General features: G+C 54.5%; 1 protein-coding gene across 2 annotated transcripts in view; it reads right to left on the bottom strand.

Annotated features, from left to right (window-relative positions):
• Window positions 1-433: 433 nt before the first annotated feature.
• The window catches only part of LMO1 (LIM domain only 1), a 40,375-nt gene continuing 20,952 nt past the window's right edge, over window positions 434-19,856 (bottom strand). For both annotated transcript variants that reach the window (XM_059389019.1, XM_059389029.1), the window contains 3 exons: window positions 5,007-5,220; window positions 2,296-2,421; window positions 434-824 (listed from right to left, as the gene is read on the bottom strand). In XM_059389019.1, the coding sequence (XP_059245002.1) occupies window positions 719-824; window positions 2,296-2,421; window positions 5,007-5,220 (446 nt within the window). In that variant the 3' untranslated portion in view covers window positions 434-718. The remainder of the gene's footprint in view (window positions 825-2,295; window positions 2,422-5,006; window positions 5,221-19,856) is intronic.

The following is a 19,856-nucleotide window of genomic DNA, read 5'->3' as shown; positions in this document are numbered from 1 at the left end:
GTTTGTGAAAGGTATTCTCAAAGTAGGAGGCTCGGCATTCGGGGTCTTACTATGAGAACAAGTCAAGGCTGGGTTCCTGGCTGGGGGTCTCAGTGGAGGGAGGTCACAAAGGAACCCAGGGAAGGGAGGGTTTCAACTTGCGTCTCTTTATCTTGGGGGCCAGGGTATAGGCTCTTCCAGGAGGAGGGGAGGACACCCCTGGTCCCACCTCTGGCTGTGGGATATGTGGGCTTGTCCCCTTCCCCCCAGCTTCTACCCCCTAAAGCCCACCTGGAGCTCCCCTGCCCGGCCCATCAATAGCACACACTGGAGCCCCAGGTCCTGCTCTGTGCCCAGCTTTAGGGAGCCCAGGGGAGGGCCCTGTTCCACTCCCAAGCAGAGGAGAGGGACCCCCAGGTCTGTATCAGTCAGGTGATCAACGCACAGTAACCTCCCCGGAAACATTCATAAGTTTAATCCACGCCAGTAATAAAATCGCATTACATTTCTCATAAAATAAATGTTCCCATTTATATACAGAAGACAGACTGTACAGGCCCAGCCTGGCCCCAGGAGGGGTCACACACAGACGGGCAGCAGAGGAAGGGCCGTCCCTCCCATCGAGGACGGAGGAGTTCTAATCGGCAGGAGAGTGGCTGGCCGGCCAGGCGGGTGGGCAGACGGGCAGACGGGCAGACAGGCAGACGGACAGATGGGCCTGGAGGCCAGGCGCTGGGCATTACTGAACCTGGGATTCAAAGGTGCCATTGAGCTGTCCCTCCTCATAGTCCATCTGACACAAGATCATGTTGTTCTTCAGGAAGAATTTGTCTCCCACACAAAATCTGGAAAATCCAAGCAGGAGAGAGAGGCCATGGAGGGGTCCCAGTGGATGGTGGGGGCTCCAGACAGGCCCCAGCCCAGCCCAGAGGTAGACATGTGAGAACTGAGGTCCTGGAGAGTTTTGTTCCTTCAACTTTCCAGAAGGGATCCCTTAAAGGTCTCATAACCAACCCGGTCAATCACCCTGGGTCAGCCCAGTCCTCATCCAGGCCCTGTAGTCTAGGGTGTAGGACAGACAGATGGACAAGTCTGGGCCATAGTTGGGTCTTCCCTGGAGGGGTGGGGTTGGTGGGAAGCTCTAGGAATCTCCTACCCCAGTCCCGGAGAGGGAGAAAGAGAGAGAAGGACAAAGAAACAGAAAAAGACTGAAGAGAGGAGACAGGTGGAGAGAGGTAGAAATGGGGGAGGAGGAAGGGGTAAAATGGTTGATTTTTCTATCCTTCTGCTCTTTTTCCCAACTTAAGAGGATAACTCAGTGAAACTCTTCCTTTGAACAGAATCTGTAGTTTTCCTGGAGCATCCTTCCAGAAGGTGACCCTGTCCTACCATTTTCCCTCCCACCCAGAGAAGGCCTTGCTTTGCTACCCGCCCGCACCCCCCACCCCTCTGTTCTTCTACAGTATGGGAGGATTAGGCTCTTTCCCCAAAGATGTCCCCAGGGTGGCTAGGCCTTCAGCCAGACCCCTGGGTCACAGGCTCAGTCCCAGAAGATCCCAATCCCACCACCAGGTGGCACTGCAACTTCACCAAGCCCTCTTAGCCGCAGGTCTGTCTGAGCTCCCCTCCTGCCCCCGCCCCCACCATCCCCCTAGGCCTTCCCTACAGGTCCCTCTGGACCTCATCCTCTGGGAACACTTGGAGGAGCCCCTGAGAAAATGGCTTGTCTTCCAGTGTTAAGCCCCCAGAGAGGGCTGAGAGGTTCCGGCCCCTTAGGTCCCTGGGGCCTCCCACGGGTCTGGGACATGGTGTAAGGGTTAGAAAGTGGCTGGGCTGGACCCAGACTCACAGGAGTGAGTAGCTGTTCCCATCAGGGCATTCCCTTCCAGGCACAGGAACTCCTCACTGAAATGTAGAAACATGCACATACGTATGGCCCGGTAGACCCCTGGCACATGAACATTTGAATATGTGAGTGTTCATACTCCTTTGTCATGTGCACACAGCACACTCATGCCTGTCCTGTACATGCACATTTAAAAATCCACACACACGCGTGACACGATGTTCATACACAGTAAGCACGTGCATGCGTGACCCATCACACCCACACAGACATGGGCCCTCCAAACACATACACAACAGTGCCAGAGGGCACACATCCGGCTATGGGGATCAGGCATACACGAAACACACATATGCACATGCATGCTCACGACCACACGACATCCGAGCCCGTGCATGTTTGCACGTACACGCCGGCAGTGCGCTGGCCCCGCAGGCGGTAGCTGGGGTCTGCTCTAGGTACGCACTCACCTCTGGTTGCAGAGCTGGCAAGCGAAACAGTCGAGGTGATACACATTGTCCCGGGCCCGCATCACCATCTCGAAGGCTGGGATCAGCTTGCTGCAGGCAGCGCAGTTGCCCGTGGTGCCAAAAAGCCTGCCAGGTGTAGGGTGCAGAGGGCTCAGGGGCTGGTCAGGGTTGGGGGGCAGAGGAGCGGGCTCTACCAGGGGCCCTGTGGGTCCCTACTCCTGGGTGCTTGGCAGGTGGGCCTAGGCAAGGGGGAAGGAACACAGAGGGCAGCCTCTGGATTCTGCTAAGAGATTGGGCTTCAGAGAAATCAGTTCAGCCACCCATGGAGAGCAGTGCAGGGGCTCAGGAGTTGGGTTACACTGTCCTTCTCTGGGCTGGGCTGACAAGATCCCCCTCCTAGGCTCCCACTGGGGCTGGACTACTGGGACCTAGGGCCAGTGGAAGAACACTGGGCTGGGCCGTGAGCAAGGACTCGAGTCACACAAGCATGAACTCAGGGGCAGTCCACTGGCCCTCAGGCAGGTCCTAGGTCTCTCTGAGCCTCCTTTATTTTGACTATAAAACGGAGACTGAAGAACATTCTTTGCAGGCTTGTTGTGGAAACTTCGGTTAAGTTCTCAGTCCTGGACCACTTAGTGAATGCCTCTACTGAGTGTGTTTGCCACGTGCCAGGCCGTGTTCTGAGGGCTGTACTGAGATCAACTCATTTAATTTGACAACAGCCCTGTGGGGTGGTCTTTTTCAGCAACCAATTCACTGGGTGACTTGCCTAAATCCCTTTTTCCTCTTCCTACATCTCAGCATAACCTTTTTCAAAAGGGGGTTCTAGACTAGGTGATCCTGCTCAAAGATGCTTCTAAAATAGGACAAATGCCCAAAGAAAGTTCCAAGGCCATCTGGCCCAAGGCCTCTTTCACACAGGCATTCCCTCCCTCCTCCTAGCTGCTGGTTGCAGAGCTCTGGGATGGGGGTGCTCACTTTCTCCCCATGTAGGCCAGTCTCGGGCAGGGTATTCCAATGGCTGAAGCCCCCACCCAAGCTCCTCTTTGCTTCTTTTCTGCACACTGGCTGAGCAAGTCCCAAGTGAGGCAAGAGGGCTGAGAGGCAGGCGAGAGACCCCCTAATCCCTGATTTGTCCAGCCCAAACCCAGGTGCCTGCTGCTCAAGCTTGGCTCCATTGTTCATCAGCCTGAGCTGCCTGGTGGCTCAGATTAAGGCAGACAAAGACTTGGCCGCAACATCTGCCTGCCAAGGGGGGGCCTCACTGCCCCCAGTGGCTGCAGGGGGGCAGCCTTCAGAGAGGCCTCTCTGGGGAGGAGCTGCCCCAGGAAGCCCCACCCCTACCCCAGCCCATTGACCTACCTGGCCCCAAAGTCATTCCTTGGCCTCTGCCAGAGCCCAGAAACAATACCTTCAGCTCCAGTAGGTGTCAGGGCTCAGAATGCGTGTGGATGCTTGGACTCTGCTGAGGAGTCCATCCTACACTGTGGCCTCTCCCGCCCAGGTCCCCGGGGACCACTGGGTTGGTATGCCAATTCTCCTCAACCTGGGATGTCCAGTCCCCAGGGGCTGTCCGAAATCTTCCAACTTGGAGGTCATCGAGGGGGGAGTCTCCAGAAATATTCTTCCTTAGCCCCTCCTCCTGGCCTCAGCCCTTTCCTCCAGCCCAGCAAGGAGCACTGAGTTACACAGGTCCTAGATTATTGCGATACTTAAAAAACTTCTGGCTGAAGGCAGACGTTGAAAGAAAAGGTGCAGGCAGGTAAACCCTAGGCTCTTCCCGAAAGTAAGCCTGCTGATAACCCTGCCTGCTACCATGGTCCAGACCTGAGCAGGGGGAGGCCCCCCGCGAAGCCCTTGCCTGACCTGTTAATTAATGCAATGGGCCTTCCTTCCTCGCAAGGCCCTGCCGCGGCCACCCAGCCAAATGTAGATGCTGGGTCTCAGCCAAGGCCCCCACTTTGTGGCCTCCTTCCAGCCTTGCTGAAGTCATAAATGGCCTAAGGGAGGGTTAATTGGGGGAGACAGCCCCAGGGAATAGGATCTAGGTTGTGGGGGGAGGGCCGGTTAGAGCTCCACGGAATGCGAGCTGGGGAAGCTTTTGTCTTTATAATTAACTATTCACTCTTTATAATTAACTATTCACGGAGGGACAAACTGCTGCTTGGAGAAGGTCAGAAGCTAGAGGGTTCGGAGCTAGTTCAAACCCAGGTCTTTAAGCTCCAACATCAGTGGTCCTTCTCCCAGGGTCTGGCTACCTGCCAGATGCCCCAGGCACCCAGGTGTCTAATGCCAGGGCTCGCTGGGCACGGGGAAGAGGAGGCAAGAAGACTTCATCAGGCAGGAGGGGCCCAGGGAAGTCAGAGCTTGACCACCTGGTCCTGGAAGGCCTCTGAGGTGTCTCCTCCCAGATTCCAGGGACAGGGTGGGTCAGAAGCACCTGACAAAGACAGGCAAAGCCAGGCTGGTACCCTTGGGAAACTTATCTCAGATGTCCCCTGGTCTCGAAGGCTGGCTCAGGCCCTGTGCTGGGCGCTGAGCCAAGCAGCTGACGGTGTGGCTCTGTCTTTGGGCCTCTGTGGACATCTCGGGGAACAGGGCCGGGCAAGGATGGTCAGGAATGAGCACTTAGGGCCTGGGTCCAGAAGCAGGGGCAGAGCCACGCTGGGCCTGGGGTTGGGGTGGGGGGCTGGGGCCGGCGGGAGGCGCACCTCAGGTAGTCGCGCCGGCACAGAATGAGGTTGGCCTTGGTGTAGAGGGTGGAGCCCACCTCGCCCAGGCGGCAGTCACAGCAGGCACACTTGAGGCAGTCCTCATGCCAGTACTTGTCCAGTGCCTTCAGCAGGTAGCGGTCCTTGATCTTGCGGTTGCAGCCCGCACAGCCCTTCTGCTTGCCTTTGGGCTGGACGGAGAGCATGGGCACGCCTGTGGATGGGTGGACAACAGACGGACCGACACGGTATTGACTGTGGCTCCAGGGCTCGGGCCCATCCCCTCGAGGAATGGGAGCCCACTGCTTCTCCCTGTTGCCCTCTCCAGGGTGGGGGCTCCCAGTCCTCACTTGTTCCCCAGCAAGCCTCCCACCGCCCGACCCTGGCCCCGGGGGTCCTGTCCTTTGAGCCACACGGCACAGGCTGTTCCTCCCGCCTGCAGAGGTCCCTTCAGAAGCTGCAGGCAGCCTGCGGAGCCCCACATCAGCTTGGCTGTACAGCACACATGTGGGCGCAAGGCCTAGCCCCCGAGCTATTTGTCCCCATCTGGCCACAGCCTCCTGCGCCGTCTGCTTGCCAGGAGGCCTGAACTCTCCTCATGCAGCCCCATCTGCCTGGCTCTTCTTAGGCAGCCCTAAGAACTGAATCTCACAGTGGACTTGGGTCCACTGCGACTCCCAGATCTTTTGGCTACCTCAAGACTTGCACCTGGGACCCTTTCGCCCTCACTCAGCCTACAGACTCTTGGTTCACTCCTGTGGAACTGTGGTGGTATCACCCCACGACACTCCCAGTGGGGAGCAGGAGCCCTGGGGGTCCCTGCAGAGTGAGCAGGGAGACAGCAGAGCCTGGCCTCCTCTGGGCTCTCCTCAGCAATTCTTCCAGCTAGATTCAAACTTCCCACCTGCCCTGGCCTGAGGCTGGGGAGGTTCTGAGTCTCCGAACCCTTGCTCCACCCACCAGGACACAGTCTCTGAACCACAGGGTTCCCCCCACCCCACCCCCAGGGCCCATGCATGCCTCTCAACATACAAGAAAAACTACAAAAGCTAGGAATTTCAGCATGGAGTTTACTGGAAGGAGAAGCTGAGCTCTCAGCAGGTAATGTGCACTCACGCACACCCCATGCACATAGGCCTAGCATGTAGGCATGTGCGTGCGTGTGCACAGAGACTCAGACTCCTAGCCCCAAGCCATGGGGCATAAGCAGTGACCACAGGGAGCAACAGCAAGGAGAAGGTGGGGACAGAGGTCATCCTGAGTCTGGACATCCAACACGGAGCCCTGAGGCATGACTGTGGTGAAGACTGATTGGAGTGAAATGCAGGAGTCTCAGAGTCGAGACCCAGGACTGGGGCGGGTGTGGGGCACCTGTAGGAGCTGCCTGAGAACCCCTCATGAAGACAGTGGGGGTGGGGGTGCGCCTTCCCTGACCAAGGCTCAGGAGCACAGAGGAGTCCCCTCTGGAGGGAAGAGCCCACCCTTTCCTGCCTCCCTAGCTCTCCACCAAGCCCATGAAGTCTGCCCTCCTCCTGGCCCTGTCCTCTCCAAGGGACTCCAGCACTCTCTAGGGTCCCTGAGTTCAGTTCCCTCTCCCTGGTATCCCTCTTATCCTTCTATCCCTGCCTCCACCCACTGCCCTCGGCCCAGAGTTGGAGCGGCTTCCTTCCCCCTTCCCTCTTCCTGGTGTCTGACCCTTCCTCAGACTTGAGAAGAGAAGCAGCCTCCAAGAGGCCTCAGCCTTAGAATCCACAGATGTCAGGCCAGAAGGGCTCTCCGAGCTCTTCCAGGCAAATGCTCCAAGGAATGGTGGGGAAACTGAGGCACTGGTCTGAAGGCAAGGTCTAGTATAAGCCACTCATCACCCAACAGGCTCCGGGGGTCCTCCCTGCTGCTGTGCTTTGCTGCCTCTCCAGACCTCTCTTGAGAGGCCTTCTGGGGCCCAGGAGCAGGACAGGTGACAGCAGAGGGGACGCCGCACTGACTGGCAGTGGACTCTCCTTCCTCCTTCCTCCAGTCCCTGCAGGGCCTGTTAGCTGGGATGCCTGCCGCCTAATTTCCTCAATGCAGCTCTAAAGGTTAATTGGTCTGAGAGTGATGAGGCTGAGGATGACTATGTCCTGAGGCCTGCCTGTGTCTCCTCTGCCAGGGTCCAGTCTGGTCACAGACCTCTGAGGAGGCCGAGGGAGCCAGCTGGCGAGCAGGCAGCCCTGAGAGCTAAGGGAGCTCTGAAGGGTTCCTTCCAAGGCCAGACCTACAGGGTGAGGGAAAATGGGGGAGGGGTAGAGAGAGCTGGATGTGAGGAGGTCTTTGGGTCCTGTGGAGGGAATACCCAGCCAGCACAGCTATAAGTACACACTCACCAGCTTGCAAAATCTCAGGCCGGGTCTCTAGGATAGCCCCACCAAGGCTGGTTTTCCCCTTACGTACCTGGACAGGCAACAGCTTGAGCCCCCCTCCCCAAGAGAGGTCTGGCATGGCTCCTAGACAGGCTGTCCTTTAGAGCTGAGGCCCCAGCACGCCCAGCCGCAGAGCCCGCCGAGCTGTGATCTGTAGCACTAGCTGGGCCTGGAACCGACAGGACCCAGAAAGGCTGTGAGGAGCAAAGCCACAAGCCAGCCCAGGTCCTCTGCATCTTGCCCATGCTTGGGCTGGCTCTGGCCCATGGCAGGGCTCCATAAGGCCTGGGAGCTCTGTTTCCTGGGCCCCGGAGAACTTAAGAAGCCACAAGGCTTCTGCCAAATAGTGTCTGATGTCCACCGACACACAGAACTCCAGCCTGGCTAAGGAGCTCCCAGAACATATGGGGACCTTGGGCTTTCTCTGCCTAGAAAGACTGAGGTCCTGGGAGAAGTCTGACTCACTCCTTCCTTCTTTACTGAGAACCCACACTGTGTTTGCTCTTTCACAGGGCTAGTTCAGGAGACCTGAAAACACTCCTGAAAAGGCAAGGAGGTTTAAAGGGGGCATCTCTTCTGTTCCCCAAATGGAGTGAGATGTTCCCCAGAGGGTCAAGGCTTGCCCTCACCACCCTGCCTCCCCAACCCCCACCCAGCAGGCCAGTCAGCCCTGCAGACACCTCTTCCCTCCCTCCCTCCCCTGCCTGGCTCTGGGAGCTGAGCCTCGGGCCATGCACTTTCCATTAAGGAGATAGCATCCCTTTGCTGAAGTCCATTTGGGATCCATTTTAGTGTTATCTAAAAATCAAATCTACATGGTAATCCTTTTAATGTACTCCTGACTTTAGAAGAAAAACAGCTTTGCGCTCCTTCAGGAAAGGTTTTAAAGCATTACCCAGTAATTACTACTCACCCATGAAAACACTGATATTTTACAATGGTTGATGTTTGAGCCTGCCCGCACGCATGGGCACACGCTCAGACACACGCGGGACCCAGCAAAATAAACCAGTTCACAAAGCCCATGTGTTACCCCTACATCTCAGGGTGTGGGGGGGATGCGATTCGAGGGGAGGCAGGCCAAACCCCAGCCCGCCTCTATGCCAGGCAGGCTGATAGGAGGAGGAGGCAGCCTCCGGGTCTGACTCATCGGCTGCCAGACACTTACCCTCCGCTCTTTAATCTGGGGAAAAGCCAGACAGTCCCAGTGACCAGGAGGGACTGCCAGAGGTCATTCAGCTCTTCCTGTACCCACTCTCCAGCCAGGAGAGAAGCCCTTCTCTTCACTTGGATCCCCCAGGGGTCTGCAACATCAGACTCAAGTAAGTCCTCAGTAATCCCTGCCCAGCTATCCCAGGCCAAGCTGCGTCCGCCCCCATATCAGGTATGTGAATTTCTCCAAACTGCCAAGCCCACCGGGTCCCAGTCCCCCTGATGCCTCCCTCCAGCTTGGACAGCAGGCTAAGCCCAGCTGGGGAGCACTCCTGCTACCTCCCACAAGCTCCTCCAAAGCCAGTCCTCCACTAGCCAAAGCCCACCCCACCCAGCCCTGGGTCACTCGCAGGTATGCCCTGTGCCACTGCGGCCACTGCTGGCAACTCCAGCTGGCATCAGAGACCCCCCCTCCCACATGCTAGCTTGTCCTGCTTGGCACTGCGGGATCTGGTCCCTGTAGAATCCTAGAATAATATCCCTCTCCAACCTGCATATGGACCTGGTCTGCGTCTATCCCAGCACCTTCCCTCCACCACGGCTCCAGGAAGAAATGCCTTGCCCTCCCATCCCACCTGCCACCCAAAGTCAGAGTCAGCAGTGGCTGTGAGGTGCAGGGCACAGCGCTGGAAGTCAGAGAGCCTACTTTCCAGCCTGAGCGCTGTCCCAAGGAGCTCGAGGGCCTGGTGCAAATCCCCCATCTTTCTGACTTGGCTTCTGTGAAATGGGGAGCCAAAAAGATGGTGGCGAGGACAGAACAAGGTCACACATACTAAGGCTCAGCAGAATCTGGCTTCCAGGGGGAACGGACATGAAAACTGGGGAGTATTCTTAATATGCGTCCCGGGATGCCCTCCCCCTGTTCCAACCCTTGTTTCCTTCAACTTTTTATCTTGACACAATTTCAAGCCTTCAGAGAAGTTGCAAAATAGAAAGAATTCCTGTCTACCTTTTGCCTAGATTCCCTAAATAGGAACATTTTACCATATTTGCTTTATCCTTCTCTATACAGCTACCTATGATGTTTTCCCCTGACTCATTTGCAAGTTGGGTTCAGACAGGAAGGCTCACACTCCTAAATACTTTGATGTGTTTTTCCTAAAAGCAAGGACATTCTCTCACATAGCCACAATACAATTAACACAACCAGGAAATTATCCTTGATCTAACACTATTACTTGCGGACTTCATTCAGATCTGACCAATTCCCCCAATAATAAAATACTTTATGGCAAACTAACATTCTGGATCCTGCTTCGCTTTCGCTTGTCAAGTTTAGTCTGTTTAAATGTGGAAGAATTCCCAAGCCTCTCTTTGTGTTTCAAGACACTAGCATTTTTGAAGAGTCCGGGCCAGTGACGGAGTACCCTTCAGTTTGGGTTTGTGACGCCTCTGACGGTGTGACTTTAATTCCTCTGTGCTTCAGTTTTCTTTATCGTCCAATGAGTATGAAAACAGTCGGCATCTCAGGAATCAGGGAGCCAGTCTCTGCGAAGAGTATAGGACTGACGGGACCCGGCAGTCAAAGGTTAGCTCTGATCAGTGTCACTTCATCTGGCGCAGGGGAAGGGATGACCTGAGTCACAGCTCCATCTCAGGCCCCTAAAATAGTGATGATCACAAACTTCGAGGCAAATACACAGATTTGAATGTGTGACCCTGGTTAAAGTCACATAGGCACCGGCTCGAGTCCAGCATCACCCGAAGAGCAGTCCTGTGGTCGCGGCAGACGTGTGTAGGAGGAAGCAGCGCTGCCTGGCTGATGGGCAAGCAGGTGGGAAGGGGTCACTATGGCAGCTCAGCGCAGGCCCCCTGGGGGCCACAGGGGGGTGTTCCCTTGGCAGCTCTCGTCATCTCTGTATGTGTCTCAGTGGTGCTTCTAAACCTGTCTCCACACACCGCAGCTTGGCCACCTGGGGCAGAAGCTGGGCTCCCCTGGGGCTTGTTATTCCCATTTTATCAATGAGAAAACTGAGGCCCAAGAATGGTTCCAACCTGTCAGGGGACACATGGGTAGAATGGGACAGTGCTGGGATTTGAATCCCGGGTCCAAGCCCTAGCCTCGTTGGCTATGCTCTCAGACTGTGTGCTATGAACCTCTTGAGGTGCTTGTGGACCCCAGGCAGGAGGCATTAAAACAAAGAGCGACAGAGACTCAGGACACGCCTGCAAACATGCACAGCAGCACACGGGTGCTCGTGTGCAGACACGTAAACACATGCACGTACGCCAGCTCCACGAAAGGTGGGACTGTGCCGACTCTCCCCACGACGGTTTCATCCCGCAGCCTGGCACAACGCTGGCGTCTAGCAGCTGCTCACACACACCCCTGCATCTGCGCACACGCATGATGGGCGTGCTCAGGTATTATACACACCTACGCACAAGTGGTCACAGCACCTTCACTGTCTTTTAAAACACAACATTTCCGGTCACCTGGGTGGCTCAGTGGGTTAAGCCTTTGCCTTTGGCTCAGGTCATGATCTCAGGGTCCTGGGATCAAGCCCCATATCGGGCTCTCTGCCCAGCGGGGAGCCTGCTTCCCCCTCTCTCTCTGCCTGCCTCTCTGCCAACTTGTGATCTCTGTCTGTCAAATAAATAAACAAAATCTTTAAAAAACAAAACAAAACAAAAAACACAACATTTCCAAAAAGTAGATGGTCTCTTGAAATTGAGCTCTGATTTTAGCAAAACCCACGAGGAAGAGGCCCAGTTCTCAACACTACCTTCCCAAGGAAACGGAAGAGTGGGAGCCCTTGGGTTTTACCCACACAGGACCCAGGGCAGTGCTGGGGATTCTCCAGAAAGGCAGTCCCATGCTCTGCACCTGCTCCAGCTGCTGCAGGTGGGGCGGGGTCTGCGGTCTTTGGGGATCTGGGTCACGGCCAAGCTGCAAGGTGCTTGTGCCCACGTGGGCCCACACCTGGGCCTGAGAGGGCAGAGGAGGGTCCCAAACAGAGCCAGCCAGTGCCCCCTCTACAGCATCAGTCCTGTTTAATAAGGAAATTTGAAAGTGTAATCTAATTCCGCAGAATCTCTTTAAATCTCGTTTTCTCAGAAGTAACTTCATTTCGCACAGACACATCCAGCCTTGTGAGAAGGCCTCCATTTCACACCAGTTTTATCTCCACAATTTCTCGTCTCACTGCACTCCTATCCCAGGGCCTTGCCATGCGGCAGGCGAGGCCTGAACTAATAGCATTTCCTACTCATTTGGAATCAAAAGCCAACGAGAACAACTGTTGAAACGCGTGGCTACAGCCACCTAGAGCACATTCATTACCACACCTCCGTGCACCCCTTTGCAGGTGGCGTGCTCATTGCGTGAGAAGAGGGAAAGAAGTCAGGTTCCCATGGCCTCCAACTCCCCACTGGGCCAGGGAAGGGATGCCAACTCACTGGAGGACTGGTCCCTTTTGCCCTGGCACTGCCCCTCAAAGGGGCTGGTGTAGAGGCAGGTGGTAGAGACACAAAGACGGGGGGCCCTGCAGAGAGAAGGGTTTGACTTGAATTCTGGCTCCATTGCTTCTCAGCTCTGCCTCACTTTCCCTACCTGCTAAATGAGGACAGCCCACTTTAAAGAATTATTCTGAGGGTTAAATTAATGGACAAAATGTACAATGTATGGACATGAAGCACACGGATATAGTGGCCTAAAAAAATCAGCTAAGGGACATCTGAGTGGCTCAGTCGATTAAGTGTCTGCCTTCGGGTCAGGTCATGATCCCAGGGTCCTGGGATCAAGTCCCCCATCAGGCCCCCTGCTCAGTGGAGAATCTGTTTCTCTCTCTGCCTGCTGCTCCCCCCTGCTTGTATGTTCTCTCATTCTCTCTCTCTCTGGCAAATAAATAAATCTTTCTAAAATATCAGCTAAGAAAAATGATCTATGTCTTACAATCCAATAATTCTCTTCCTAGGTATTCCCCCACCAGAAATGACAGCATATGCCCACCAGAGGCGATGTACAAGGACATCCAGGGCAGTTTTCTTCACAAGGGCCCCAACCTGCAAACACCACAAATGCCCATTAACGACAGCAAAATGGATAACACACTGCAGTGCACTCACACAGTGGAATACCACACAGCCATGAAGAAGATGGATCACGGGTACACAGCAACATGGAGAATCGGACAGCATGATGCTGAATGAAAAAAGCCAGCCAGACACAAAAGCTATGTATGGTATAATTCTATCTCTATGCATTACCCAAACAGGCAAAACCGGTCTGTGGTGAGAAATGTCAGAATAATGGCATATGTTATCATGGGGCAGAAGGTTTGAGGAAGCCCGCTGAAGAACTGGAAATGTCCTGGTCTTGATCTGGGTGGTGTTTAAAAGGGTGCACATAAATGCAGAAGCTTGTTGGACTGAACATTTGAGACTTGCACCTCTTACTGCATATACATTCCACCTCCAAGAAAAAAAATAAAGAACTGAGATGGACACGCCTCAACAAAGACTTTGGAGGCTTCTCCATAAAACCCACCATTTACTCTGTACTCACTACACCCGAGATCTCAGGGAATCCTCAGATTCACTCTGACGTCCTAATGATGACCCCCATTCAACAGATGAGGAAGCAGAGACCTAGGATGGTTCAAGTCCTTACCCAAGGTCAAACATCTAGGAGGTTGCGGGGCAGGGACTGAACCCTCCTCTCCTGGCCAACTCTGGGACTTCAGATTCTCACCCAGCCCACGGCCCATGGCTTCTCTGCACAGACTGGTTGGGGAACAGTTACCGGGGCAGCATCTGGGTCCCCCTCTGTGGCCTAGATGCCAGGATGATCCCAGGGTGGGGGCCAGCAGCACTCCTAGAGCAGGACCTGGGTTGAGAACAGGAGAAATGATGGCAGGGCACAGTCCCTATGCTCCGGTGAGCCACAGGCCACTTCTGCTCCATTGGTGGTTCCAAAGGAGCTATAAGCTATAGCTGCTGTGGGACCTTGGAAGGGCTTAAAGGTGGGGCCAGAAGGGGGACAGGGACCAGAAGGGCTGTGTAGTGGCAGATGTAAGATGCCTGCATTGCAGCCTTGAGAGGGACAAAGAAGCCCTGAGACGGCACATGTCCTCATATGTCCTCAGGGCAGTGGGCTGAGCTGTGAGGGGAGGACCGGGGGGCTTCAGACCCAGAACCCAGTTGCTGGGGGCGGGGGGGCGGGACTCAATCAACAGCCAGGGGCTGGTGTGTGAACGAGGGAAGTAGGGGGCACCTAGAACAGGGCCCAACTCAGGGTGAGAAACTGAAAGGAGGTCCAGCAATAATTGCCTTCTCTAAAGTGTGAAGTCCCTTCCTGTGTCCATAGCCCATCACAGTAGGGCTGGTGGGAGCACCATGCAATGCCTTTACCTGCAACTGCTACAGTCACGTTCAACAGCGGGATGATAGCCTTTACTGCCTATTCTGTGCCGAGTGCTTTACATTCATTAACGCTCGTCTTTGTGATGACCAGGAGGTCAGAGAAATCATACAACCTGCCCCATGGCAAGCCTAGGAGTGGCTAAGTGAGGGGGCCTGGGACCCAGACTGCTGACCCCAGCCCTTTCCTGCTCTAGCTCCTTGATCTGACGGTATGGCATCATGATTTTCCTAAGCATTGGGGAAAGTGAAGTTCTGCTTGGACTCAATCTGGTTGCTGCCAAAAGAAGAAAGTTCTAAACACATCTTGCAGGGTACATCAGGGCAGGGCAGGTCAGGCCTCTGGGCCCCAGCGCCCTCCCGAGGAGCCATTTCCTATGAGGGTGTATTTCTGCAGCAGGTTTTAGGGGATGAAACCTCCTTAGGAATGGTGTGTCCTAAAGCCTGGCCCTGCCGTGACCTTCGAGTGTCTGGAGGTGAAGGGGCTGAGCTGTCTCTACACACATCTCACAGGCTCTCACTGTTGAGGGAAGCCAAACCCAGCACAGCCTGGTGGCTGGTGAGGGCTTTCGGAGACCTAGTCTAGACCACGCAGGGGCCCGAATGATGCCCTGGAGCAGGTGCAAATGGAAGCAGCTCCCCAGAGACACACGGTTCTCTACTGATCTTCGGGGCGGGGGTGGGGGTGGGGACTCAGAGACGTCAGAAGCTGCAAGTGCTCTTTGGAGACTGTCACGGGGAATGACACTTCAGTTAACTGCCCAGTTGTCTACAGGATGAGTGCAGGCCTGCTCTCCCAGCTCTCTGATTGTTTCTGTAAGGTCCCAGCCATACCTCAAAAGCAATAGGTCCAAAACAGGACTCGATCTCTCCTCCCTGAAACCTGGCCCCTTGACCCATACCCCAGGCTTCCTCTCATCACGCTAACACCATCACCCACCCAGATGCTCAGGCCAGAGACTCAGAGTCACCTCAGGCCTTCCGTCATCCTCACTCCCGACTGCTGACTCCCACTTCCCAGACTGCCTCCCCTTTCCATTTCCGGAGCCACCATCATCTTTCGCCACGCTATCAGCATAGCTCCCTACCAGCCTCTCATGTCTACTGTCTACAATCCATTCTCCACACAGCAGCTACAGAAATCTTTCAGAACAAAGTAGGTCAGGTCACTGCTCAGCTTGAAACACTTCCATAACTTCCAGTGGGCTGAGAATAACATCCACCCTCTTCAACAAGCTTATGATATCCTCATGAAGTCTGGCCCCTGCCTCCACCTCCCATAGTGTGCACCAGCCACATTCCAGATCTCCCTCCTGCCTCAGGGCCTTTGCACATGCTGTTTCCTCACCACCCCACCCCACCCTACCCTGTTCCCAGAACACCCTTCTCTGCCTCTTCGTGTGGCTGGCTCCTTCTCATCCTTGGGCTTCAGCTTAAATGTCATCTCCTCAGAGAGGCTTTCCTTGATCACCTTATTTCTTTAGTGATATGACTCCCTGGTCATTTCCTTCTAAGTTTGTAAACATAATTTATAATTGTTTTAGGTTTTGTGTGTGTGTGTGTGTGTGTGTGTGTGTGTGTGTGTGTGTGATTGTACTTAAGACAATGAATGATCAGTCTTTCTCGTAAGAATGAAAGCACCCTGAGGGCCTATTTTGGGAGTCCTGTCTTATTCACCACTGTGTCTCCAGCACTTAACCCTATAAAAATCACTTCTTAACTATCAGTTCAGTTAATGAACAAAGAAACTGAGCGGAATCTATCCGAATATTCTTGGTAAGAATCTCCTGGCCAGAGGGGGCTGATGCAGACAGCAGGCTTCCTGGAGATGGGAACCTCAGTCTGGCCTGTTGCTGGCCCATGCCACACATCGCTAGGCATCTACATCTCGGTGTCTCTACCAAAGCAGGTCAAACCGTGGCAGTGGCTAGGTCCTACCATCCTCAATCTGGAATTATGAGAGGTCCAGCCCAGGGCTCCAACTGACAGCTCTTTTGCAAATATAAGCCCTCTACCCCTTAGATCAAGGGGCAGCAATCCTCTTCTTCAACCCCTGCAGACCCATGAGGAATGAAGTCCCCCCTCTAAATGTCCCCTTGCACATAAATACACCATTTCAACCCTCAGCGGGTAGAGGGAGAGCCCCAAAGTTCAGTCATCTGTGTAACCTCAGCAGCTCAGGCTTCCCCTTTGTGCTTCGTACCTAGACACCCCTCTTCCTCGGCACAGACTGAGCCTCCCCTACTCGCCACCTGAGGGTCCTTTGGGCTTAGGGATGTGACTCCCTCCCTCCTCCCAGCCAAGTCTGAGCCTCTGAGGGCCAGGGGGAAGAAAAAAACCCCTGAAGGTTACTACTGAAGAACCCCAGGCACAAGCCTTTCCCATCTGTAGCTTCCACCAAACCCTATCCTGTCCTGGGCTGCTGGAGCAAGCCCCCAGGTCCCTCGACAGGATGCTGCTTGGAGCCACACAGCTGTAGGAAATCAGCAGGGAAGTGTCTGGAAGCTGTGTTCCCCAGACAGCAACTCAGCTGCTCCCTGGGAACCCGCAAAGCCCACGTCACCCATCTAATGAAACAGGGCTCCCAAGGGGCCTGCAATCTCCGCAGAGGAGGAGGAGGGCACGGACTCTCAGACGAGTCTCAATTTCACAGCATCAGGGACGTGAGCACCAACGCGCTGAACCAGAAAACGAGAGTCTGGCAGGAGCTGCAGACACACCGTGAGCGCCAGGGGATCAGAGATTAGGGCCCTTCAAAATCAATTTTGAATTCAAACTTTTAAATGTGTTCTCTAGACACAAGGAGGGGACCCTCCAGGCAGGCTCAGCCTAGCCAGATGCCGGGTTCTGCTTCCTTCTGGAAGCATCCAGAACTTATCTGCTAGGCTGAGGGAAGGGAGGACAAGAGAGCAAGGAGGGAGACTCCGTGCCTGCTCCCAGGGGCCACAAGGACAGGAGCCCCTTTGGCTCTAGCTGACCCAGCACTGCCTGTGGGGTACCCTCTTGAGGCTTCCTGTTGAGACCCTGGGGGCTGCCCCACCCTCTTTTGTAGAACTGGATGAGAGCCACGGAAGGCAAGGCCTGTGTGAGCCAGATCCCTCCCAGTCCACCTCCCAGCCTGGCTGAGGAGGCTCACGGGGCACCAGTGGAGGAAGCCATTTAGGAGAAGACCTTGGGAGTCGGATGGGCAGGGTTTGTATATTAGACCAGCCACAGGGCCCTAGAGAGATCTTGGTTCAGAAGTGGATGCCCCTTCTATGGGAAGGGAGAAAGCTTGCTGTGAGTATGAGGGTTTTGAGAGCAGGCCTGTGAAGTCAGAGTGCTTGGCAGCCCCCAGAGTGAAGGGAAAGAAAACATTCTGCGTGCTGGTCAGGAGGGCAAGCTGGCTGCCGGGCCACATCATCCAAGGCATGGTATCTGTTGCCGAGGAGCTGACAATCTGCTGTCAACAGACAAACTATGTGTGGAGCACTGAGTACTGTGCTGGGCCCACACGGGGAGATGGGCAGGGACACACAGGGCAGCAGGCCTCACCAGGCAGCTGAGCAGAACAGACTGCTCAGCCAAACGCCGGAAAAGGGTCTGGGCCCATCATAGGAAGGCCCTGGGGGATAGGGCTGGCAGCGGATGCTCTTGCCTTGGGTCCCTGATCAGCCCCATTTGTTCCTCCAAGGGTATGATCGGCCCACCACTGCTGCCTTCTCCATCTCTGCATGGAGAAGCAGGTCCACGAAAAGCCTCTCTGGCCCCAATGACCTCATAGCCCCATGCTCCCCCGTTCTCTGAATCTCTGGCCACTCCTCCTTTAAGCCACGCTCCCGAGACATAAACACGAGTGACTGTGAACTCCTCTTCAGCTGAGAGGCATCAGAAGGGGTGGCTGAAGTCTTTGGCCCACAGGGGAAGTCTTTGGCTCCAGGGGAGCCCCTTGTGGAACGAGGAGCAAGGGAAAGGGCTAGGGTTGCCAGACCCCATAAGGGAGGTGCAGCCAGGGCTTGCCACGCCTCCCGCCCCCTGGCTCGGGAGCGGGGCTGCCAGCTCGGCAAGGAGATTATTACAACACAGGCCTGGGTAATGCTCCTTTTAGTTACAGCATAAACTGCAGCAATAAAGCGTACCTGGGGAATGTTTAGAGAAAGCACTAATGATTTCTTCCCCAGTGGTTAATAAATTCACTTCCAGATCAATTTGTTCGCGATAGAGCCCGGCGAGCGGAACCCGCGCGGCGGGCACAGCCGAGTGTGTCTTTTTCAGTATAAATGATTTATTACGATGATTAGCGGCACATAAACAATTTAAAATACAACGCTAATTAGTTTGGGGAAGAAAGGAGGGGAAAAGCCACCCTGCCTCTCTCCCCATTATGTTCTACTTCCCTAAGTGTGTACTTTTTAATTAAATCCAAATGTCACAATAAATTTAAAGTGTTTTATTACCACTCGGGGTAAGAAAGGCAGTCATGCAGGCCCCCCTCTCAGGCGTCTATGGGCCTGGCTGGGGGAGAGGAATGGGGGCACAAGCAGGCCTGTCTACACGCTCTCCTCTAGGCTGGGGCTCTTTCATGAGTCCCCTGGAAACCCCTCCTGGTTTCTGGCAGCCCCAGGCTGGGGAAGGCCAGGCCTGCCTGGGAGACCGCCCACCTCTCACCTTCCTGGCCAGCCCAGATGATGCGTCCTCCCTTAGCACTGGTCCCGACCCACCCAGGCACTTCTCCACAGCCCGGCAATTCTCTGTGCCCTCTCCTCGCTCTCCACCTGGGCTAAGTGTGCAGGTAACACCTTCTGTCTTCCTGGCGGCTCACTTGTCCCTCCATATACAGCATCTCAGCACATTCCCCAGTGCGAAGAGTTGCGATTACGGTTTTAGCTTTACGGATGGGGAAATTGAGGCTCACAGAGGTAGAGTGACTTAGCCAAAGACACCCAGCTACAAAGTAGACTTTTGCTGAGTCCTTATTCCTACAGCACAGTTCTATCTTGGAGCCCTTATTGGGCCACATCCAGGCCCTCATTCCCGGCCCTCAAGATGGGGCATAAAACATGGTGGTGGCTCAGGCAGACCTCACCCAGAGACACATGTGAGGCAGGAGTTCAGGCAAGGGAGTTGGACTCTAATGAGGCCAGGGTCAAGATCAGACTCTGCCACTGACCCCCAGTGTCACTTCAGTCAGGTCCGTTAGCCTCTCTGAGCTTCCCCTTCCCCATCAGCAAAGCAGGAACATGACACCCAACTCAGAGGGCTAAGGAACCAAAGCAGCCTACACCAGCAGAGTGCTTGCAATCCTTGATGTGCTGTGTGAGTAATAATTACTAACAAGGTCCCTGAAGGTGAGCAGGGATCCATGAGAACCCCATTTCACAGATCAGAAACCTGAAGCCAGCAGGAGAAAGGACTTACCCATGGTTCTGCCAAATCTCAGCACCCCGGGAGGGGCCAGGAAAGGATGCTCAGACAGCCAAGGATTTCTCTCTGATTCACTCAGGCGCTGAGCATTAAAATGAAAACCAAGTAGCCCTAAACACAGAGGTCCCACATGACCTGGCAATTCCACTCCTAAATATATACCCAAGAAAAAGTAAAACTGTGGGCCCTCACAAAATCTTGTATATGAATGTTCATATCAGAATTGCCTGCAATAACTAAAAAAGAAAAATGATCCAAATGTCCATCAACCAATGAGTGGATAAATAAAATGTGGAACATACATACAGTGGAATATTATTTGGCCATAAAAGGGAAGTACGGATTTGTACTACGACATGAATGAACCTTGAAAACTTCAGGCTAGGAAAAAAGTCAGCCACAAATGCCATGTGTTGTATGATTTCACTTACATGGAAAGTTCAGAACAGGCAAATCCATAGAGATGGAAAATAGA

This window comes from Mustela nigripes, chromosome 1, assembly GCF_022355385.1.
Source record: "Mustela nigripes isolate SB6536 chromosome 1, MUSNIG.SB6536, whole genome shotgun sequence".
Lineage (NCBI taxonomy): Eukaryota > Metazoa > Chordata > Mammalia > Carnivora > Mustelidae > Mustela > Mustela nigripes.
The sequence above is the reverse complement of the archived record's forward strand: the minus strand, read 5'-3'. Positions and strand labels throughout refer to the sequence as shown.